Source organism: Takifugu rubripes, chromosome 9 (assembly GCF_901000725.2).
Source record: "Takifugu rubripes chromosome 9, fTakRub1.2, whole genome shotgun sequence".
Taxonomy (NCBI): Eukaryota; Metazoa; Chordata; class Actinopteri; order Tetraodontiformes; family Tetraodontidae; genus Takifugu; species Takifugu rubripes.
Window position 1 is genome coordinate 14,786,086 of NC_042293.1, and position 22,783 is coordinate 14,808,868.

Here is a 22,783-nt window from a genome sequence, read left to right on the forward strand (position 1 = left end):
CTTCTTGGAAAAAAGTTTCTCCCCCTGCAAAGATTCCTCGCGTTTGACAACAAACTGAGGTGCTCGATGTGGCGAAAGGTGACGTCTCGGCTGGTGCGTGGTGGCTCCTCGGGGGGGGGGGGGGCTTCCCTGGTCCAGTCCCACCGACGTCCTGCAGGAACCAACATAAACACTGATTATGCTCCTTTACTGGTGGTAAAGATGAGGTTTTCAGCTTCGTTAACTAAAATGACAAAACGGAAGATAAAAAAAAGTTATTTTAATGAAAGAATAAAATACATACAAACTGGATTCTCAGCCTGGAACTGCTCCCTCATGCGGACGGCCAGCTGCTCTCTCTTGCCGCAGAGTCTCTGCAGGTGCTTCACCTCCATGGGCAGCATGCTGCTCCACACCGTCAGCACCGAGTCCTCGTCTGACAGCGCAGCCGCGTTTAGAAGGGAGAAAAGCTGCCGAGCTCACAACAAACGTGCAGACCTCAGACTCACCGGACACGTCCTCTGCCCGCGGGCGTCTCCGACCCAGAACCAGCACCACCTTCTTCCAGTTCAGTGTCCCTGAAAGAGAAGCGGGGGTTAACGTCTCGGGGTGCGATGAAGAGGTTCAACCAGGAAATGATCCGAATCATAAATGGTCATTCCACATTCTTATGCAAATCGGAGCCAAAGTTCTGGGTGGGAGGCGGTTCTGATCCAGGCAGCGGCGCTGGGAGGCTGCGAGAATCCTGAAGAGTGTTCAAATGTGTTGAAATGTAACTGGAGCCGTCAATCATAGAAATCATAGAAAAATATCATTTGGAACAAATTCTGATGCCACTAAAGTTATTTTAGCCCATATAACTAGACACTGATAACCCGTCTTCCACCTGTCGTTCTGGTTCCACCGGTTCTTCAGGCACTTTCTCTTCCCTTTTGCTGCCTCATTTCTGGTGCTTGAAAGGTCTCTGAACCCTACATTCAAGTCTTTTCTGTCCAATAAGAGATATAAAATCCCATATTTTAAGTTTACCAGCTCAGGTCTGACAGTAGGCAGGAAACATCTCACCGATGAGTGCGGGCGCGATGCAGCGGACCGAGTCGCAGTGGGGCCCGATGACCTGCAGAGGCTGATGCTTGGAGAGCTCCACCAGCAGCAAGTAGCCCCCCCTGGTGCCGATCCAGAGAGCTGCAGCGCTCTGCACCAGCAGGGCCTTCACGCGGGCCCAGGACGGCGAGCCCTCCATGGGTCGGCCGGACTCGGGTCTGCAGAAACACGGCAGCGGCCACGTCACCTTCACGCCAGCTTTACATTTATGCAGACGGCCTCAGGCTCCATTGTTTCTGCACGGAAGTTATTTCAGAACTCGGATCTTTTGTTAATCAGGAAGCAACTGTTTCAAAGAGGCCGACAAAATGTTTGCATTTCGGATTTTCAAGAGAGCTATAAACACCAAAAAACATCAAAGAGACATGAAAGATGGTCAACAGTGTGTGTGTGTATGTGTGTGTGTGTGTGTACCTGATGACCCGAGCACAGTCGATGGAGTCCACCATCCTCTCACTTTTCTTATCCCAAACCTCAACGAGCGGCGACACGGCTTTGCTCAGGTAAACGTATTTATCGACGGCCATCCGAGACACACACGCTTCTCCGCCCCACAAGCGCTCCTGCCTGAGGGACACACACACACACACACACACACACACACACACACACACGGGACATTCAGGGGAACCGACTTCCTGCCTCTCCCGTCCACCGGCGCTGCCCGTGACTCACTCAGACGTGGTGCTGGGCCTGGTGTCCACAGTCTTGCTGAGGTCGTAGTCAGCGGTGAAGGACAGGACCTTGGTCCCGCAGCCGGCCCACACACACCTGCTGTCCTGCCAGTGCAGCGACTGGCCCAGACACACCACGGGCGTGTCCACCTGCCCCACCATGACGGTTTTCACCGGCTGCCCGTCCTCCTGCTGCGGGGGAGAGACGTGATGTTTGGGACACGAGCAGGCGCAGGAGGACAAATCTGGAGACGCACCTTCAGCACAGAGTCCTCAAACACTGTGAGGGTTCCATCAGCAGTGCCGACCAACAGGTAGCTCTTCCTCTGGCTGAATGAACCAACCCACGGAGAGCACTTTAAAACGCGTCATTTGATACGAGTTGGCTCGGTCGCTCGACTCGGCGAACACTCACGTTCGACGAGGGTGCACGTGGAAGTAGAGCGAGGTGACGGCGTCTCTGACGCTCTGCAGGCGGTGCCACGTCGATGCGTCCTGGGTACTGGCGAGCAGCAAAGAGCCCGACTGGGTGCCCGCCACCAACCAGTCAGAGGTCTCATTTGGGATTTGGACAGTTGTGAGACACAAGACGGGGCTGCTGTCGATGGCCTGCGGGGTTCAGAGACACAACGGCTCCCTGAGCGGCATCAACATGGCGAGAGCGCTAAATTCATCAAGCAAAAAGGTTGACGACGCACTTCAGCGTTATTAAAACTCAGAAGTAAACAAGCCCGCCGAGAGCGCCACCCTCTCAGTCCCAAAATTACACCCCCAAAATCAGAAATGAGTATTTTCGCTCTCGACGGAGACGTCGTGTCGCCAGATAATTATGGTGCCGGCTGCTGGGTCTGTCCGTTAATCCACACATTGTTGCGTGCTGTTCCACGTGGGAACTATTTTCTTTCGGCATTGCCACGCTCGTATCCCTGCACAGAGTGAACGCCAGGTTTGGTGTTAAATAGTGACCGGCTTAGCTACAGCTTCCTGTATGAGCGCGTCCTTCCTCTGACCTCCCGACCCTTGAGCCAAGATTCCTTTATTGGGTTAAAGTTAATCTTTCAGGACATCATGTGACCAATTTATTACAGTCACATGATGCATAATAGTGCCTTTTTATGAACCAAACGGGGAGCAAAGCCCTGTTCTGGAACAGTTTTCACTCCCGTTCCTCTTGTTTTCTGGCCCTCAGCAGCAGCGCTTCTGCTCCGTTCGTTACTCACAGTAAAAACAAATAATTCCTTCAAGAACACAAAATGGCGCCATCATCAACCAGCCGCAGGTTCTGATGGGCCAGCTCATCTCCAGCAGTAGCCGCCGGACGCCGTACCTCGGTGGTGACCGTGCTGGTGTCGAGGTTGACGGCTGTGACCGAGCCCCGCCTCTGCGCGCTGCTTCCTCCCCCCAGCCAGACCGTGCGGCTGCTGCCGGCGCCGACCGCGAGGCACTCGCCGTTGGACACCCGTGGAACCACCAGCTCGCTCATCAGGCATAAGATTTCCCCCGAATTCAGCCTGTCAAACACCTGCACACACCGGGGGAGGTCAGCCGGAGGTCAGCCGGACCGCCCCGCAGGGACCCGCCTCTCTGGTCATTCCCCACCCTCACCTGAGCAGAGGTGGGTCGGCTCTGGGGACTCTCCCTCAGACAGTCCTTCATCAGAACCTGGAGGCCCGGCCAGGGAGGGCAGCCGTAGTGTTTCACTGGATCTGCGTGCGAGGCCGTCAACAGCTCAGCAACCTGGGATATTTCCCAGAAACGGGGGGGGGGCGGTTTGGGAAAAGCTTTCTCACCTGGGAGTTTTCGCTGTACTGCAATCTCGTCGAACTCGCTGGGGAACTTCATACCATCGGCGATTCGCTCGCCGCACGTCAGCAGGTCGTAGAGCAGCAGTCCGAAGGAGAAGACGTCGGCCTGCTGGTTATACACCACGTTACCTCGGGCGACTTCCGGAGCTCGGAACCCTGCGGCGCAGCAGAACAATCGCCATCACAACCGGTGCTCGGCGCCAGGGTGGCGCGTGAGGCGGCGGCTGACCTGGCGTCCCCTCGGAGCTCCTCACTCCCATGCTGCAGCAGTGCTGGGCGATGCCGTAGTCCGTGATCTTGGCGATAATCTCACAGTCGGTCTTCAGGTTGAAGAGCAGCACGTTGTGGGGCTTCAGATCCCGGTAGATGATCATGGCAGAATGAAGGTACCTGATCACAGGTCAGAGCCAGGTTGCACATCTTTCTTGTGGGAGAATCAGAGCAACAGTAAACATGTGAGCCCACGCCACCTGAGTCCGTCGGCCACCTGCAGGGCGATTCTGTGCTGGAGCTTCCGGTTGAGGCCGCTGTTCTCGTGTTCAAACAGAGAGTCGAGCGACCCGCGCAGGGCCAGCTCCATCACCAGAACCCGGGCCGCCGTGCTGGCGGCCAGCAGGCCCACCAGGCTCGGGTGACGGAGGTGGCTCAACACCACCAACTCCTGAGGGGGGAAACGTGGAAGAGAAAACCCGGGTTGTGACTTTATTAGCACAACAACAGGTTTAAACGGCGCACCTGTCTCAGGAGCCGGAAGATGTAGAGCTCAGACGCGTGATTGTTGAACACTTTCACCGCTACGTCCTCGTTTCTGTAGACGCCCCGATAGACGGTCCCAAAGCCGCCGCCGCCTGTCAACACCAGACACGAGGCGCCATCAGAAAAGAGCAGCGATGTCTTCACAAGTATAGAAACATGTGCCAGGCGCACCCAGGCGCTTGGATAGGTCAACGTGGAGCTCGTCGCTGTCCAGCATCAGGCCTGCAGGCTGGTCGCTCAGCACCAGGTCTGGAGCAATCTGAGCGATGGGAAGTGTGCAGCGAGGGTCCTCTTTGTCCACCAGCAGGAAATCTTGGATTGAGGACAGGATGGAGACGTGGGATGATGAGAAGCCGCAGACACAGAAGCCACAGAAGACGTTAACAGATGTGATTTAGGCACCGGTGTCCAGATGAGAACAGAGGTCGTCCAGCAGGATCTTGCTCCACTCCTGTCCATCCTCAAAACTGTAGAGCGCCCACTTCTTCAGCATTGCCTCTCCGGTGCCGTGCATATTGGTGCTCAGCAGGCCGGGGAACCACTCGTCCAGCAGGGAGTCGATGTGATCCACCACCTGACCCAGCAGCACCCGTCCTGCCGGGGAGAAGATGTTCACAGCTATGCCCTGACCCCAATATGATCAGACAGCGCCCCCTTTGGTGGGATGTTTAATAGCAGCACAATAATGCTATTAAAGCTAATAGTTTCTGGATTGGTTTCAGTGTCACGAGGTATAATTTTACACTCTTGTGTGCTGGAATTTATTATCTCGTCTTAATGAAGAGATTTTCAGAGGTCTTCAAGAGGTTGGGTTTGATTGACCTATTTAAAGCGGCACCTTTTTGTGAGGACGGCACAGTTATCCTGACAAAGCTGGACGGGTTATCCTCCACAGACGCAGCCTCCACCAGGCAGTAGGCGTCAGGAGACCAGCTCAGGTACACCCCTCTCCTCCAGTAGATCCGGTTGGGGCGCACCGGTTTTTCTGATCACACACAGCAAAACACTTCAGTTTATGCGCTTTAGGTCTGGAGAAGACAAGGAGTCGGATCTCTGATGGTTGCACCTCTTCCAGAAAGCAAGTAAGAAGAAAACTCCAGCAGTCGACTGATTTGGCGAGACCAGTAATCCATGGGGAAGTACGGCATCTCGTACAGGCGCACAATCACCTCCGAGTTCTCGCAGTGAGGCAGCTCAATCACCGGTCTGTGTTTGGACAAACTGGAACAAAAAAACCATATTTATATTTCCCCCCCTACATTTAAACCGAGACATCTGAAGCTGCGACCGTGTTCCCACCTGCTGGGCACCAGCAGCTGGTCCTCGCCGAAGGGAAGAGCGATCTGAAACTTCTCCAGCAGTTTGAAGAACTGCGTCATGTGACTCTTGGGGAAACATTTTGTCTCAGACAGGAACTTCTCCACCAGCGAGCGCTGGATGACGCCTTTGGGAGGCTCCCAGAACCCGCAGCTCTTCAGGGTCAGTTTCTGCACGCAGAACACGTCAGACTAACATCTAAGGAAGCTTCGGTACTGTAGAAGATAAAGGGGCATAAGGGTGTTAATGAACGGTGTGTCACCTGAGATATGATGTGGCACAACCACTGGGGGTCGATAAAGTAAAGGTCCTGGAGCTGAAGCGCAGGATCGTCAAAGTGCAGCAGAACTCCTGCCGGGAAAAACAACCGCATGAGATCTGAAAGCCAAAGAGCTGCGCCGCTGCGTGGCCAACTGCAGCAGTGGACCTCATCCTGGATGAACGTTTACGTCAGAGGAAGTGATTCCAGTCACCAAATTGATTTGTTTCCCTTCAAAAAGGAAAAACAACGCGTAAAAGTTCTGACCAGCTTCACTGAGGAAGTGGATGGCGTGCTGCAGCTCCGCCTCCTCCAGCTGCAGCTGACTCTCCTGGACGAGCTGAAGCACTTCGTGGTGCCCAAGGACGGGGAACTCTGGGGGAACCCTGGCCCGCTCCTGCAGAACCCGACGCTCCAGCTCCACGTAGCTGTCTGGAACCAACTGGCCCATCACAGGCTGACCCTGGATCTGGGAAGATGGTGTTGACGTAAGAGAGGAAGAGAGCGGCTGGATTCACTTCAGATACGTTCCTCTCTACCTTGAAGTTGGTCACCTCCCTGGCGATGGCCTTGCGGAGCTTGGTCAGGGCGTCGGAGTCTTCGGAGGCGGAGACCATGTAGTAGTCTCTGATGGTGGGGAAGCTCTGGTGGCTCAGCAGCTCCTCCCGGATCTTGTTCAGGCAGGCCTGAAGTTGCAGCTCATCACTCATGTCTGTGTGGGTTCCAACCAGGATGACGGGAGACAGAGGAGCTACGGCCTGAAGGAAGCAGCCAGACTGTCACAAAGCTCACCGCCGCCCTCTTCTGGACAGCTGCATTATCACCTAACTCGCACCGTTACAATAACAAAGCAAAAAATGTAAAACTGGCTCACTTTGATGTTGAAGAGCCAAGGTTTGAGGGCGTCCACCTGGCTGGCTCCCCTGCTGAGGTTGTACACCACCAGGTAGAGGGCTCTGGAGGTCAGGAAGTGAGGATGAGAGCCACTCAATTCCTCCCCACCTGCAGAGAAGAGACGGAGGTTTGCACCACAAATCTTTTCCTGCATCTTAAACTGACGACTGGGAAAACTCAGGCGCTCCTGCTGCTGACCCACCTGAGAAATCCCAAACGTTTAGCACCATTTTCTTCTTGTCCCAGTCCTTGATGGTCCAGTCCTGCACGTCGATGCCAACGGAGGCGCTCTTGGACTTCAGCCGGGAGCGTTTCAGCTTCATCAGCGTTTGGATCAGGGTGGTCTTCCCGCTGCCCACATTACCCACCACGATGAGCTTCATGCGGTAGTACGGCACCGCCTTCTTCAGCCGCTGCTGCAGGAATCTACGGGACAAGATGGGATCCTGGTTGATTCCATCCGTTTCCCCACAGAACAGGAGGACGCCAGAAGGTGCTGAACTCAGACCTGACAATGTCCTTCGTCTTGCTGCCAATCAGTTTGAGGTCCAGTTGGAGCCGGAGTCCGTCCAGCGGCAGGTCCCACAGGCGGCCCAGCTTGCCCATCTCGTCAGGGAAGGAGTGCAGGTCAGCATTCCGACTCACATCCAGAGAGTTCAGAGCCTCCAAGAGGCCAATCTGGGGAGGGATCTGGGGGGAGATGGGGCATCCCTCAGCGTCCTGGTTCTGATAATCCTGACTAATTACCACTGCTTATTAATAACAGGTGCAGGAGTTATTTAGTATAAAGATCCCTAAATGTCAAGAATAGAGAAGAAAAAGAGAAAGATGTTGAAGTTTCTCTTCTTTACTTCAGAGAGTTTATTGTCGCTCAGGTGGAGTTTCTCCAGTCGGGCCCATTTGTGGACCGGTCCGCTCAGCTCCAGATGCTTGATGCAGTTCTGGCTGAACATGAGCTCTCGCAGGTTGCTGGACTCCCAGCAGGCAGGACCGGGCAGGGCCGCGATCTTGTTGGTCCTCATATCCACTGACCTCAAACTGGGCGGAGAAAGAGAGAGAATCAACATCCCTCCCAGAACTGCTTCACAACGGGTTTCATTGGGCCGGAACGGGCCGGAACGTTGCATCAGGGCGTTGACTCACTTTGGGAGGCAGAGTATAGCCTTGGAAACCTCGGTGAAGTTGTTGTTGGCCAGCTTCAGTGTGGTGATTTTGGAGGAGAGATGCAATAAAGAGCCTGGGGAAAAAAAGTGCAAGGATTGTGACATCAGCCGAGTCATTCTGGGATTCCCGGAATGTCCCAGAGTTCCAACCCCTCCGCACTCACAGATCTGATTCACAGAGAGGTTGAGAGTCTCCAGTTTGGGGCAGCCAGTCAGGAAACCTGGGGAAACCACCTCCAGGTTGTTCTTGCTCACGTCGAGCAGCTTGATCTCCGGGAGGCTCAGCGGGACACAAAGCTCAGCGATACAGTTCCTGGAAAGAGAAGCTCCTCATTATTCCCACGCGCTCGTCTGAAGGAAACGGCCCTGATTCCAGCACCACACTCACCCTTCCAAGCACAGCTCCTCCAGCTGACTCCCGGCGTGACTCAGCCCGTGAGGGAACGCTGCGATTTTGTTGAAGGACAGGTTGAGGTGCCGCAGCGACGGGCAAGCGACGGCGGGGTCGAAGGTCAGCTGGGGGCCCACGCAGTTGCGGGAGATGTTGAGCGTGTTGAGCGACAGCAGAGACAGCAGCTCCACCGGCAGCGACTGCAGCTGGTTCCCCTGCAGGTCCAGCCGAGTCAGACTCCTTAAACTCTGCAAACGATTTAAACTCGGTTTTCATTTGTCCGCTCATCTGTTGCCGATTCAAGCGTCGGACGCGGCACCTGACAGAGAGGAGGGGGGAACTCCTGCAGGCTGTTGTGGCTCAGGTCCAGACGGAGGAGATGCCCGAGCTGCTGCTGGACCACACCGTCGTCCAGCAGACAGGACAGAGAGTCCAACTCGTTACCGGACAGGTCCAGGAGGTGGATCCGGTCCTGCACTCGAGGCAGAGCAGCAGGACTCTCCCCGGGTCGAAAACCTGAGCAGCAGATTAATTCTGTCTACGTCTGGAACCGTCCGTTACACGAAGAACATCTCCAACGTAAGCACCAGCACGTGCTCGACAAACGTCACCCTTCTCCTCCGGCTGGTGAATCCGAGGGAAAATAAAGCCAAATTACCTTTTTGCGCCGACCTTCCGTATCGCTTCTGTGAGGACTCGCAGGCTTCAGCCCCCGTTTGGCCATTCTGGGGAAAAACAGCACAGTCAACAGTGAAGGACCCCGGCTGGCAGTGGGAAGGCTGTACCTCCGCGCTGGGGTGTCGCTGACGGCCCTGCCCCCTCCTCAAGGGCGCCACCTGCAGGTCCTCTGTTGAGTTGTTGTGCAGCTTTGGAGACAGAAATCCAGGCAGAGAGTCGCTGCCTTCAAAAGAGACCACAGGCCGACATCACCGAAGCTGTAAAACCGCTGGAGCCAAGTCAGGCGGAGGAGGCGGGTCGCGTCTGCTCGCAGGCCACTCACCATCGCTCTCCATGTCGTCGTTGAAAATCTGCCCCTCGTCCATGGAGACGAAGCTGAAGCTGGAGTCGTCGCTCTCCTCGGAGATGTAGCCAGAGGTCAGACAGGGGTCGGCCGGAGACCTCAGCAGGCCGCTGTGGCTCCTGGACCTCTGGAACGACTGAATGTATCTCGCCAGCTTCACAGCTTTACCTGAAGGACGGAGCAGGAGAGTCAGGACCTGGACAACCGAAAAGGAGAAGAGGGGAACTCTTGCTCACTGCTGATGTAACGGAGACTGTGCGCTCTTCTTCTTTCGGCCAAGAGGGGGCCCAGCCAGCCGGCATCCAGGCGGCCCAGTCTGAACCCCCCCAGGCAGAGCGCGCTGTTGTTGAGGTCCAGGCCCAGACGAGCCAGCAGAAGGATGACCGCCGGGCCGTCTGCCAGCTTCACGCTCACAGCCAGTGCCCTCCGGAGGTGTTGCTCGTGGGCACCTCGGCTGACCAGGAGCTCCACCAGCTCGAGGGGCCCCCCCCCTCTCGCATACCTGATGACAGCCGAGTCCGTGGTTAGGAACCGATGGTCACGCTACTGATAACCCTGCTCATACGGGAATATCTACAGACAGTTCAATTTCCAACATATCAGCCGAGACGATGAATTCTAGACAAAATTGGCTGAGTCAAAATACCTGGACACACACACACACGTTAACACAACTCCAACGTTAGGTTTGGGGTTGTTTGAAACCCTGTTCCGACCTGGTAGATGAGAGATTCCGACTTGGTCTTGGCGTTGATGTCGGCGCCCAGCTCGATGAGACACTCGGCCATGGTGGTGTCCCTGTCCGCGCAGGCCTTCTCCAGCATGCTGTGGTGCAGCGCCGCGTCGCACCACATTTTAAACAGAGCCAGACACACCGCCTTACGCAGCTGACGGGGAAGGAGGAACGCTGGCATGTGAAATCAAACACAATCCGTGTAGAAAGGGTCAGAAAAAGATGCCACTGACTGGGTAGTTGATGGGGTCAGGGGTGTCCTCTCGGAGCTGCTGGAAGATTTGCCTGTCAAAATCTTCTCTCTGTAGTTCAGCAGCTGATCCGGGACATGCGTCCAGCATCCTTAAAGCCACCTGGAAGCTCTGCAGGACCCAAGGACCAGGATGTTGGAAAATAAACCCAGCAAAATCCAAGACGTCGAGCACATTTCACTGACACTTTGTGCACACACTGACAACACTGATCGCTTTAGGGTATTTTAGGGTATTTTCAAGGGCTGGCTCATAATACTGAGAAGAAAATGTCAGTCAGGTCACCTTCAGGGTCATCTCTCTGTCCTCTCTGTACTGGACGAGCGAAGCCACTAAAACGGAGGCCAGAACGGGCACAATCATCCTGGACAGTTTCTTCTTGGTCACGAGGTAGTTGAGCAGGGTGAAGCCCCAGTAGTGTATCTCTACAAGGACATGAAAAGTGATGTAATCTCTGAATGAAACCCTGGCCATCCAAAAGCAACATAAAGTGATTTGGGGTTTTAAAAGGTGTAACATACCCCGTTCCCTCGGGAACATCTGTAGTGTATGGAGGACGGTGTCTATCGCCCCCTGCTGGCAGAGCAGGTCCACTGCTCCCGAACAGTCAGCTAGGGCGGACAGAACCTTCAGGCCGGTTCTCTGGATCACCGAGCTGCTGATGAACTGTATAGACAGCAGAAAAGGGGGACTGTTTAACTGTAATAATCAGATATTCATCTCCAGATAAGGAACCACTATTGGAGAGATAAATGCAGAACACCGATTAGCGTTTGAGGAACAGGAATTGTGCAGCGTTTCATTTATACTTGTGTTTAAATGTGTGGCTTTTTTGAAGATACGATGCATCAGGCCTTCATCCTTCCGATGTCACGGTTGCAGGACAATGTTATGCATTCTTCGCTGACAGAATGGCCGTTTAATTTGTATAAGAAATGATTAGCTATTTTTACACCACTACGCAAAAATAGACTGGAACAGACTAATATGGCTCTGGGAATCGCCTGTATACTCATGGCTGCTTTCATGACATGAAATCCCCCATGATTTGATTTTCACATTAGTTAACAAGCCACACGGGCCCATTACAGGAGAATTAAAGCATTTCTAGGACTTTACAGCCAGTTAATCTTGATTAAAAAACCATGCATTTTGACACAGAACACGGAGGAAGTATCGGATCTCGTATGTTGATACCCTGTTGAGAACCTCCAGGTAGAGGGTGTGAGCTCCTTCCAGCACGCACTGGTTCTTCAGGACCTTCAGCGACACGTCGGCCATGTCAGGATCTGCCACAGAGACGCCGTGCTCCCTCAAACTCCTGTCTGGGGAGTTCACACAGGAAGGAGACTGAGGAGGTCAAAAAGAGCAGCAAAATACACAAACAGGGAAACAAGTGCTCCGTTATCTAAAACTAATCTGATCGGAGTCTCACAAACGCAGAGCTGGGAGCTAATGAAGCAATGCTCCCAATAATTAGAACACACAAAAAGACAACAAAATGATTGTTTCCAGTGGAAATTATATCAGAATCAGAGTTCCCTAAAGAGCCATAAATAAAAGAAGATGTTCAGACTGAGAGAAAAGAGCTAATGAGATGAAAGTCTGTGCAGTTCTGGTGACTAAAGGGCTTAAAGGTTTGGCCCACCAGGGTAGAGCAGGACCAGACTGGCCTGCAGAGTCTCCAGCTGAACCTCTGGCTTAAAGTTGTGGGTCTTGATGGTGCAGAGGATCTGACTCATGATCATGTTCAGCTCATCCAGACTGGCTGTCCTGCAGGACGAGAGAAAGACTCCAAATATCCAGAAAATTCACGGGATAAAATGAGGAAAGAATCTTTTCTTCAGGCTCACCTTCCCTGGAAGAGCAGGCTGAGCAGCTTACAGGCGCTGATGGAGACTTCCGCCGAGTCGGAGTGTCTCTTCATCATCTCCACCACGTTGACGTGGAGACCGCTGGACAGCAGCAGCGGACGCATTCGACCTGCAAACGCAGCAAATGTTGTGTAACCGCCAGTTGAGGAGCCTCAAACGCTCGGTGGGAGCTGCTCAGAGGTCTCGTCTCTCAGGGTCACTCACTGTCGTGTTGGATGAGGGTGTAAATGGCGCTGGTGGCGGCTTTAAACACACAGGGAGACGAGGAGTGGAGCAACATGGCCGCCATCAGCTGCCTGTGAACAGGAGTCCTGGAAGCAACCACACGTTTCCATGAAATAAGCCTGACATGGGATCACCCCTCTGGAACTGGACTTTCTGCAGGTTACAGTCGCCATCCCACACGTGTACCTCTGGTCCTGTTCTTCTTCTGAAGGCTTCAGGCCCGCTCCGTGCAGCAGCAGACTGTGAACGGCCCAACTGGCAGCCTCCTGAGGCAGCACAAGACCGTTAACCAGGGTCCTGCTGGATCCCAGCCCAGGCTCCGAGGAGGTTCTGCTCACCTGAACGGCCGGCTCTGCGGCGTGGAGGTCCAGCGCCGTGCAGCAGGCCTCCATCCAGCCCAGGCCCACGTCCTCCACCTGCTCTACTCCCCTCTGCTCCTCCTCCTCGCCCTCCTCCAGACCCTGCTCGGCCACGGCTTTGTTCTGCACGATGGTTGCAGCTGGCAGGAGACACACCTGTGGTCACCGCGCTGTGTGTGTGTGTGTGTGTGTGTGTGTGTGTGTGTGTGTGTGTGTGTGTGTGTGTGTGTGTGTGTGTGTGTGTGTGTGTGTGTGTGCGCGTGTGTGCGTGCCCTCACTGAGATCAGCCAGGCAGGACAGAGCAGCAGCCTGCAGTCGGCCGTTGTGGGGGAACCTCCGACAGGCCCTGGCCGCCACCCTCTGGACGCCGTTGTGAACCAGGATGTTGTAGTAACTCTCTGTGAGGCGAGACCACCCAAACACACTCTGGGTCAGAACTCAGACCCTCAGCCGGGTCAAATCCAAACACTTTTGGACTGATATCACAGGAAGTTCGCTTATTAAAGTCTGATTCGCATATTTCAATATTTAAAGATGTGCGAGCAGAATCCTATTCTACAGATTTTAGCGTTGACGATGGTTTGGATCAGACCTGATGTAAACATTCTGAAGAGCCAGCAGGCCGTCTCCTGCAGGTCCTCCAGCTCGGGGAAGGCGTCCATGGCAGCGATGATCACGCTGTAGCAGCGAACGCCCCCTGACATCAGGACCTCCACATTACTGACTGTGGGGGGAGGTTTCAACACATTAGCAAATCTGCAATGGTTAGCATTATACCACGTATTCACAGTATCTAAAAAGCTAATAAATGTGTTCTGAGACGTGAGGGAGAGACTCTGAGGAGGAAGAGGAGCTCAGAAAGTCCCTTCTCATTGTGCTGCATCACACATCTGAGCTGCTGTCTGGAAGCAGCTTCTGAATTAGCTCCAGCTGGAACTGTGTAACCGCGTTTCTTTCTGAAAAAGGCTGCGTGGACAACAGCCGAGACATCAAATTCACTGCAGCAGCTCCCAGTTTCTCCTCCAGCGGGGGTTCGGCCATGTCATCATCTGGTGCTGATGCCACAAATAAACCGTGGTAAATAAGGAATGGAGGAAGACGTGAAAGCGATGATTCAAACGACCTCTCTTACTTAACCATACCAACACGAAGGGAATTACCAGGCCGGGCCAGCGGGAGCAGCACCTTCAGGCCCTGCAGGAGCAGCTCCGGGTTGTCCAGAAATCTCTGCAGAGCCGCCAGAACCACCACGTGATCCTGGTTCTCCACAAACTCCACCAGGAGGTCTTCACCCACTGGAGACACAGGAAGCTTTGGTCAGCTGGACCTGCCCAGTTCCAGACCCCTTTGAGAGCAGCCTGACCTGTTTCCAGGAGGAGCCGCAGAGCGCCACAGCCGTGCAGCTGCACCTCCTCGTTGGTGGGGAGCATCTTCATGGCCTGGACCACCAGGCCCAGCACGTCCTCACGCTGGTCCTCCATCAGCAGCGGCGGCACGGCGTCTAAACGTGGGGGGAAACGCCGGTTCTGTCACGCGTTTGGTGACGAGTTGGGAACTTTACTGTGGAGGTTCGCCCACACAGGGGAAACCCCCCCGCAGGAAGTTAGCCCTTCCTTCCTGTAGCGTCACGCACCTGATCTGAGCAGCAGGGCCAGGGCTCTGAGGCCCACCGTGGTCACCTTACAGTCCGCTCTGTACTGGGCCAGAACCTTCAGAATCAACCTGAACAGGACAAACACCCAAAGCTTTAGCCGAGGAACAACTATGTCGTATAAAAGAGTGAAGAAAGGTTAATTAAACTGAGTTTCATTCGAGAGCAGAAGAGAGGAACAGGCAGAGGAACTGAAATAACCTCAGGGGGGAAAAACGGGGGCAAAAAAAGGCAAAGTGGCCCATCGAGAAGCACCGAAGAAGAACTGAAAACCCACCGACACGCCAGCGGTGCTGCTTTCATGCTGCTCTGGAAACTCCCAGAACCCCATTTACATAACGTGTAGCAGGCCCGCGCACGAGCGAGCCCACCAGCAGCGCCGCTCGGACCCAGTCAACCCGGGCCCTGCTTACCTGTGCACTCCCAGCACCTCCCAGTCCCGGGCTGCCTCCAGGGCGGCGGTGAGGCGCCCCAGCGTGTCGGGGCAGATTTCCATCAGCCGGCAGAGCAGCGACCAGCCCACCTGTCACACACACAGCGCCAGAGGTGAGCGCACAGGCGAGGACGCCCCCGGCCCGTCTGGGCCGAGCGGCTGAATCAGCCTCGGGTTCGGCGCTCAGTCACGCGGCGCCGTAAACGAGCTGCGTCAGGCAGAGCCTCACACCTGTGCGCACGTCTGATAAGGACGAGTGGCGGCATTCCCCACCGCCGAGGACGAGTCCGCATCACTTCCTCATGCTTTTTCACAAGAAATACGCAGTGAAAATTCCCGGGATGTGAACAAGGACGTCTGGTCCTGCTGGGCGGCAAGAACCAGGAAGTGGAGCGGACTGTGGCGGTGCTGGAGGGGGGGGGACGTTGGTCCCTGCTCACACCGATACCTGAGACCTGTCGTCCACCTGTGTCCCCAGGTTAAACACGTGCACATCACAAAGGGACGGCGGAGCGCTGGCAGCAGGACAGGTAAAGGTGGATGGAGAGTACCTGCTGGACGCCTCGACTGTGGACGTAGGACGACAGCACCAGCGTCAGGGACACGTGGACGTCTTTGTCTTCAAACAGTTCAGCAGCTGAGAAGAAAAAGAGATGAAATGAAGAATCAGATGCTCCAGGTTCCGTCGTCCACACCGTCCACACAAGGTCAAACAGGTCAGATTGTCCCCAGCGTGTGGACGCTGGGGACAATCTGACCTGTTTGACAAGTTTTCCAATTGTTCAAAACTAAACACACATTCCAAAGTGAATAAAACCGATAAGTCGGGTGAAACAGGGGGATTTTAGCATTTCTGGTGGCAGAGCAACACTCTGAGAACCACCTGAGGACACTGGACCGCTCAACTTGGAGACATTTGTGGATGAATCCACGCAGATTTGCGCGTGAGTGTTTCCTACCATCGTCTGTGTGCGCCAGGAACAGAAGGTCCTGGAGGATTTGGATCAGGGTGCCCAGCTCCCGGTCCTCTTGCTGGCTCTTCAGCCGGACCAGGAGCTTCTTCAGCTGTTCCTCCAGTTCCTCCCTGTTGACCATCTTCTCGGGTAAGCGTTTATTCCCCGGTTAGCTGTCACAGCAGCGCGGGCCTGTCGGAACCGACACCGTCCGCTCGGCCCCACGGCTGCAGCATGGCGACATGTGCACGGAGGGGCAACTGTGGGGCAGCTCCTGTACTCACCCCTGCCGTTGCATCATGCTTGTGAATGTTAGCTCTTACCTCACCTCACACTGCTACTGTGCGGATTAGGGAAGCGGCGGAGTTTCGGTTCCGATCTCGGCTAACTTTCCCCGGAGGACAGCATTCCTCCGATGTTGGCGTCTTTGTGGGACAGATTGTGTCCGAGAGGCGTGTTCCTCCGCTCTGATCACATGACTCCTGCGGACTGGAGGAAACTGGAAATAAATCACCGCCGCGGAGCCACTTTGGGACTCCGGATGTTCGGCTCTTTACGGAACCGACTTACGAGTGCGGTCCAAAACTTCATATCACAATGTTTGAAAAATTAATGCAACTAAATGGTAGTCTTTCTTATATAGCATTTGAGTATTGAATGTTACACAAGTGGAAACCTCAGTTAAACCAAGTTGAATGTGAAACAATAAGCACATTGTCCACAGGAGGGCGCCAGAGAGCCAGATTTCTTTCTTTCTCTATATATACTGTATATTATTGATTAAAATGCATACAAATCAGTTAAAAACCGTCCAAAGTTAATAATAGTTATGTAGGATCTCGTCTGTCTAGTGAGTACATGTTTTATTTTCATTTTTTCTCCTCAAAACGCATAAATCTCATGTTCTTTTATCGCATCTCCTCACCTGCAGCTAAGGTGATTTTAGGTGAATGCTTCTACTAAAAATGACACATCGAAGCTTCTCTGAGACTTTATTATTATAACAACTTGAGTTTCTCAGTCTCGCCATGCAGATCTCTTTGTTTACTGATTCAAATCAGTAATGACTATAAAAACACGGTGCGATGAATTAGGCTGGTGTTGGAAACAGCTGATGAGGTGCGTTTAAGAGTCATCATGTGACTGGGAGCCTGGACCTGCTCAAACTTCCCTATTAGTCAAGTGGAAACCAGATCTTCACAGGTATGTCTTTCATTATTGATCGTGCCTGACTCAAGTTCTGACATTTCTGTTTTCATTCTTCGTGTGTTTGTGATGTTCTAAAGTCCAGTTCTGACAGGTGGAGCACATTTCACAGCTGGCTGCAGTCGGTTGTTCTTGGTATAAAAATGACACGTTAAAGTCGGTAAAAAGCAAATCTCGATATAAGATATTTTCTACCTTTTATACTAAACTTTTAGTATTGTAGTATTGCTTGAGCACTTGTGAGAGCTGCTTAGTTTTCCTTTATTAAACGGATCGATTCTTGTGGGCAACAAATCATGTGACTGGCAAATCGGAGCTTTATGAGCGCTCGAGGCTTCCGTACCTGCGCGTAGCCACGCCCACCGAACGTGACGTCAGCCGACCAGCCACGCAACGTTGTTGAAGGCGGAAGTGAAGTTGTTTTTCCAGTTCAACTAACCAACTTTGTTCGTTTTCGGTTTTTGCCTGGAACTTTCTAATCTGGAATATAGATTCTAACGTCGCTTCGTCACCGGAAATAAGACGGACCAGAGAAATGGAGACAAATTATAGGAGAAGTCGATGGTGCTAGTGTCTGGATGCAGCAAAAGTCAGATTTAAAAACAAAAACAATGTTTTTCATGCTGTCAGTTGCTTTAGAGCCTGTAAATCAGCCATTAGCTGAAGGACATCTGGATGAGCCACAAAGCAAAGAGCGCACCACATCTGGATTTGAATAGGAAATATGGTGGCTCCTTATCTCCCAGGTTCTTTCTGCGGCTCCATCCCACAATCACACCTAGCGACGTGTTGAGGACTCAACTGTGCTTGTGTTGAAGCATCTCCTGGCTGCCTTTAACTGCCTTCCTCTATGTCCTGCAGCCCTGATGAATTCAGCCTGAAGCAGATGGGGAACCTTCTGGGCATCCGGAGACCCAAAGATGGGGAGCAGAACCTCATCCAGCCTCCACCTGAGGAGTCTGCTGGGCAGGCTCCCGTCACTCCCAGCTTTGTTTACGTGCTGGCCTTCTTCTCTGCCCTGGGAGGGTTCCTTTTTGGGTATGACACCGGGGTGGTGTCCGGAGCGATGCTGCCCCTGAAGAAGGAGATGAACTTGAACAAGCTTTGGCAGGAGCTCCTGGTGTCCAGCACCGTTGGGGCTGCGGCCGTCTCGTCCCTGGGCGGGGGCTTCCTGAACGGCTGGCTGGGCCGCCGGATCTGCATCCTTATCGCCAGCTTCATCTTCAGCATCGGTGGCGTCATCCTGGGTTTGGCCCCCAACAAGGAGGTGCTCCTGGTGGGCCGGGTCACCGTGGGTTTGGGGATCGGTGAGTTCACCTTCCCGACCGGAACGTTGCTCCTCAGGACAGAGTCGGAAGGTTTTTCGCACCTGTAGATTTTCCTCTCAGGTCTATCAACCTTCTCCTGGGGGGCAAAGTTCCCCCGACCTGCTCTTCCAGCACCACTGACGGCTTAAGTGTTGTTTCCTTTGTTGGTCCCATCGCCAGGCATCGCCTCCATGACAGTTCCAGTTTACATTGCTGAAGTGTCCCCCCCCCACCAGAGAGGGCAGCTCGTCACCATCAACTCCCTCTTCATCACTGGTGGCCAGTTCATCGCCAGTTTGATCGACGGGGCCTTTAGCTATCTGGCCCACGACAGCTGGAGGTACCTTCAACAACACGAAGCAACTACCAATTATTGTTTTTAATGAAGGTCATTCATTCACTTTTTAATGAGAATAGTTTTAGGTTGCAGCATAGCTCTAAACCTCAACACTCTAAACACTGTTCTCACTTTATGGGTCAAACTAATTCAGTGTCATCCACATAAATTGTGTAAATTTCTGGAAAATCAGGAGTTTGTGAGCCAACAACTCTGCCAGGAACTTTAGGAATAAAGGTTCCTTTGAGCAGCAGTAAATCAGAGGAGATTATGAAACTTGGATTAATGACATTTTGAACGTCTTGTCATTAATCAGTTTATTATGATTCAACCTCCCTGAGATTATTGATACCCCCATCTCAGTTGTCTGGAGTTATTACTGGCTCTCAATAGACCTACACCTCATCACGCCTCCATCTACCCACAAATTTAATCTCAGAAAATCGCAAATAAGAGAAAATAGACCGAGGGATTATTGTTTAAATGGCGGACGAAGTGAGATCGACGTCATAATGGTGCAACATCTGTAAAACGGTCCATCTTTCAGGGCCCCTGGTTCATTATGATCCCAAATTCACTGGATCTTTTTTTGAAGTAAATATTGATGAGATCATTGCTGTTCCCTATCCAGGTACATGCTGGCCTTGTCTGCTGTCCCGGCGGTGCTGCAGTTCATCGGGTTCATCTTCCTGCCAGAGAGCCCACGCTGGCTCCTACAAAGTGGTCGGACTCACGAGGCACACGATGTTCTGAGGCGGATCAGAGGAGGTCGGAGCGTCGATGTGGAATACGAAAGCATCAAGACGAGCATCGAGGACGAGGAGAGGGAGGCTGGCGGAGGTGAGCGGCCGCATCAGTCACCAGCAGAATGAGATGCAGATGTTCCAGCTGTCATGTCCAGTCTTGTGCCGTCCTGCACAGACGCTCCGGTTATCCTGCGGATCCTTCGCCACGGTCCGACTCGCCGGGCGCTGATCGTGGGCTGCGGCCTGCAGATGTTCCAGCAGCTGAGCGGGATAAACACAGTCATGTATGTCACCCACATGTTCACGGCCCCTCCCCTGCTGCCATCCCAGGGCCCCCCCCCCTCAGAGCTGACCCGTTCCTCTCTCCAGGTACTACAGCGCCACCATTCTGCAGATGGCGGGAATCCGGGACGATAAACGGGCCATCTGGCTGACCGCCGCCACCTCCGGCTGCAACTTTGTGTTTACCTTGTTAGGGGTGTGGCTGGTGGACAGACTGGGCCGCAGGAAGCTGACCCTCGGCAGCCTGTGTGGTACGCCGCTCATCAGTGATGCTGCGTTGTCATGGTAACGTGCATGATTAGGGTCACGTGTGCTTTTGTCCGTCAGGCACCGGGCTGGGCCTGGCTTTGTTGGCGCTGGGGTTCCTGCTGTCTGCCCAGAACGCTCCATCCATCAGCCTCCACCCTCTGGACCCTCAGAACTCCACCTGCAGTCTGTATGAGTAAGAGTCCGCGCCGCATCCTCAGAGATCACGTGACTCGCGAGCACGGGAAGGTGGAGGGTGAAGGTTGAAGACGTGGGATGATCTGCTCTGTCTCTCCAGGACCTGTCAGCCGTGCATGTTGGATCCGCTCTGTGGTTTCTGTTATCGTGACAACGGCACCGCGGTTTACGACTCCTCCTGTGTTCCCGCCAATCAAACGTACACCAGTCTGGCGTCCTGGGGAAGGTCAGGACCTCCGGGGGGTTTCCTTAGAACCGGTCATGTGACCAGAGCTGCTAACGGGCCACTGTTCCTCTTGATCCAGATGTTCCAACCAGTCGGAGGCTGCGGACGGTCTGTTCTGGGCCTACAACTACTGCCCCACGTCCTACTCCTGGCTGGTGCTGCTGGGCCTCCTCCTCTATCTGGCCTTCTTTGCTCCAGGTCTCGAAACCAAAGCCTTCGTGAGTGTTTGCTCCCTTCAGATCGTATTCACACGTGTGTCCGTGCGTTAGGGATGGGCACCATGCCCTGGACCGTGAACTCGGAGATCTACCCGCTGTGGGCCCGCAGCACCGGTAATGCCTGCTCATCCGGGGTCAACTGGATCTTCAACGTCCTGGTGTCTCTGACCTTCCTTCACGTTGCGGAGTTTCTCACCTACCAGGGTAACGGCACACCTGCTTCACCCGTTTGTCCGAGTCCGATCCTCCAGTAACGGCCTGGCTCTGGCTCTTCCAGGGGCGTTCTTCATGTACGCTGGCCTGGTGGTGCTGGGCCTCTTCTTCATCCTGGGCTGCCTCCCGGAGACCCAGGGCCTGCAGCTGGAGGACATCGAGAGCCTGTTCTCCGGTCCGCTCTGCTCCTGCGGAGCCTCCTCCCGCAACGACCGCCGGAACGTGCAGTACATCCGGGTAAAGGGCAGCAACTACCGCCTGTCTGAGAGCGACGCCTCTGATGTGGACTAGTTCCCTCCTCTGATGTGGACTAGTTCCCTCCTCTGATGTGGACTAGTTCCCTCTGCTGCTCCTCTTGGGTTTGTGGGTGTGGTCATTGGTAACTCCAGAGGTGATTGGCTGGAACTGCTCCTTCTCTCACATCTGTCTGCATCTGGTGGTGGCTGGTCCTCTCCCTTTTTTAGTGTGTCCCTCCGTCCTGTTCCCGGCATCCTAGTGTCTCTCATTGATGGGTTGCTCTTCCCGTCGCTCCACTCGGTGCCTGAACCCGGAATCTGAAATCAGAGGATTCTTAATTTCCTTTCCTTCGTCATTCCGACTCCCTGCGTCATTCCGACTCCCTGCGTCGCTCCGCCCCAGTGAAGATGCTGTTCTTTACCTTTATCGTCCACCTTATGAGGACAGTAACTAAAGGAGCTCGTTCCAGATGTGTGGCCTGGGTGAGGGAGCACTGATCTCACACCTCTCACCATCGTTCCACCTTTGATCCATTTGTGCATTTCCATTTTAAATCGTTAAAATAATGTGAACTGATTATTTTCTTTGGTCTGTGCGATGGCGACTGCAGCGCTTTGGCGTCTTTTTTTCGTTTGAGGAATGTTTTTTTTTAAATGTGGGATCACAATTTTCCAGCGCGGTTCTGACTCCGGGCCTGAGCGTTACGGAGCGCTGGACTCTGGCGGTTCTGTAGCGTACATCACCGTGAGTACAGCGTCCAGAGGATGTGCTGACCCGCCGTGTTCTGCAGCTCATCAGCGTTTTCTTCCCTTTGCAGCTCAAATAACAGCAACCAGGAGAAGCTGGGGACGCTCCTCCACTCCCATCTGTCAACGGAACGATATCCGGGAACAAGTTCCATCGCGCCTTTCCTTTACACATGAAGACATTTTGTTTCAAGCATCAAAACTTCACAGGAATTCCTCATGAAGTGTTCAGAAAGTTGCACAAAAGTATATTTATTTTTTGCTGCTTTTGGTTTTCTGTTTTAGAAGTATGTATTTTATGATTGGGGATCCCCTCTTTTTTTTAATTATTGACATGTTCAAATACATTTGAATTAATGAGGATTTTATTTAAATTTACTTTTTAAAAGATCAGACAATATATGTTTGTTATTTGCAGTCAGCTAGAACTGATGAAGCCTCTTGGATGAGAGGAGAAACATCTTCAACAAACAGAACAGCAGCTGTGGTTCAACGACCAGAATTACCCTGACCTGAACCTTCACCCAAATAATAAGGAAACAATAATACTCAAATGTCATTTGTCTCTTTAATCCTACACTCAGAACCCCCTTATCCCGTCGAGTTTATTAATGTATTTCTATTTTAACTGAAACTGAATCTCTTTAAAAAACCGATTTGAAATAATGGGAACGAAAACACATTAGTCAGTACGACGTTATAGCCGCCATCGGCCACACGGTGGCAGTAAAGACTCGCCTAGTGACGTGTGGTAAAGGAATAAATGAATAAAATGTGTGACCTTTAACTTGAATGCGGAACAATTTAGATTTGATTTAATTTTGACGAAGGAAATCCTTCATGCATCAAAAGTATACATCTTGGGTTGGTCCACAGGTTGTTATTGTAAATAAAATAATCATAACTGAATCACCTGTATAAATAAATGAATATTATTAGAATGATCAGTGAGCACCGTGATCCTCGGAAATATAAAAAT

The 22,783-nt window shown here is 53.1% G+C and overlaps 2 protein-coding genes across 4 annotated transcripts; one reads left to right on the forward strand and one right to left on the reverse strand.

The window, feature by feature from the left end:
• Positions 1–4: 4 nt before the first annotated feature.
• On the reverse strand, positions 5–16,375 carry lrrk2 (leucine-rich repeat kinase 2). The gene is given in 54 exon segments (XM_029842089.1): positions 5–151; positions 284–415; positions 489–557; positions 1,045–1,241; positions 1,498–1,650; positions 1,759–1,949; positions 2,015–2,087; positions 2,173–2,366; positions 3,085–3,279; positions 3,363–3,463; positions 3,548–3,718; positions 3,792–3,952; positions 4,033–4,223; positions 4,298–4,410; positions 4,490–4,630; positions 4,721–4,912; positions 5,157–5,303; positions 5,385–5,539; positions 5,618–5,805; positions 5,898–5,986; positions 6,162–6,363; positions 6,434–6,652; positions 6,769–6,896; positions 6,991–7,214; positions 7,297–7,478; positions 7,640–7,826; positions 7,932–8,025; positions 8,116–8,264; positions 8,340–8,590; positions 8,662–8,858; positions 9,001–9,067; positions 9,128–9,243; positions 9,343–9,531; positions 9,600–9,837; positions 9,839–9,865; positions 10,080–10,250; positions 10,330–10,458; positions 10,633–10,772; positions 10,869–11,013; positions 11,545–11,672; positions 11,996–12,120; positions 12,201–12,330; positions 12,426–12,532; positions 12,633–12,712; positions 12,785–12,945; positions 13,084–13,203; positions 13,398–13,658; positions 13,690–13,860; positions 13,966–14,100; positions 14,169–14,306; positions 14,439–14,527; positions 14,870–14,979; positions 15,441–15,526; positions 15,849–16,375. Coding segments are annotated over 54 exon segments (7,887 nt in total). The 5' UTR covers positions 15,985–16,375; the 3' UTR covers positions 5–149.
• Positions 16,376–16,896: 521 nt separating this feature from the next.
• Positions 16,897–22,748, forward strand: LOC101065667 (proton myo-inositol cotransporter). Of its 3 annotated transcripts, XM_003967786.3 has the most exons (13): positions 16,897–17,045; positions 17,910–18,355; positions 18,536–18,695; positions 19,324–19,532; positions 19,614–19,722; positions 19,808–19,971; positions 20,048–20,162; positions 20,265–20,390; positions 20,470–20,588; positions 20,660–20,812; positions 20,886–21,058; positions 21,734–21,802; positions 21,876–22,748. In XM_003967786.3, exons 2-13 carry the CDS (start codon positions 17,935–17,937, stop codon positions 21,882–21,884), a joined length of 1,827 nt encoding a protein of 608 aa, XP_003967835.2. In that variant the 5' UTR covers positions 16,897–17,045; positions 17,910–17,934; the 3' UTR covers positions 21,885–22,748. The 3 variants fall into 3 exon arrangements, 2 of the variants coding, with proteins under 2 accessions (XP_003967835.2, XP_011606020.1); XM_011607718.2 differs by lacking the exon at positions 16,897–17,045 and having other exon boundaries at positions 17,412–18,355; XR_003889457.1 differs by lacking the exon at positions 16,897–17,045 and having other exon boundaries at positions 17,413–18,355; positions 20,886–21,120; positions 21,167–21,802.
• The last annotated feature ends 35 nt before the right edge of the window (positions 22,749–22,783 follow it).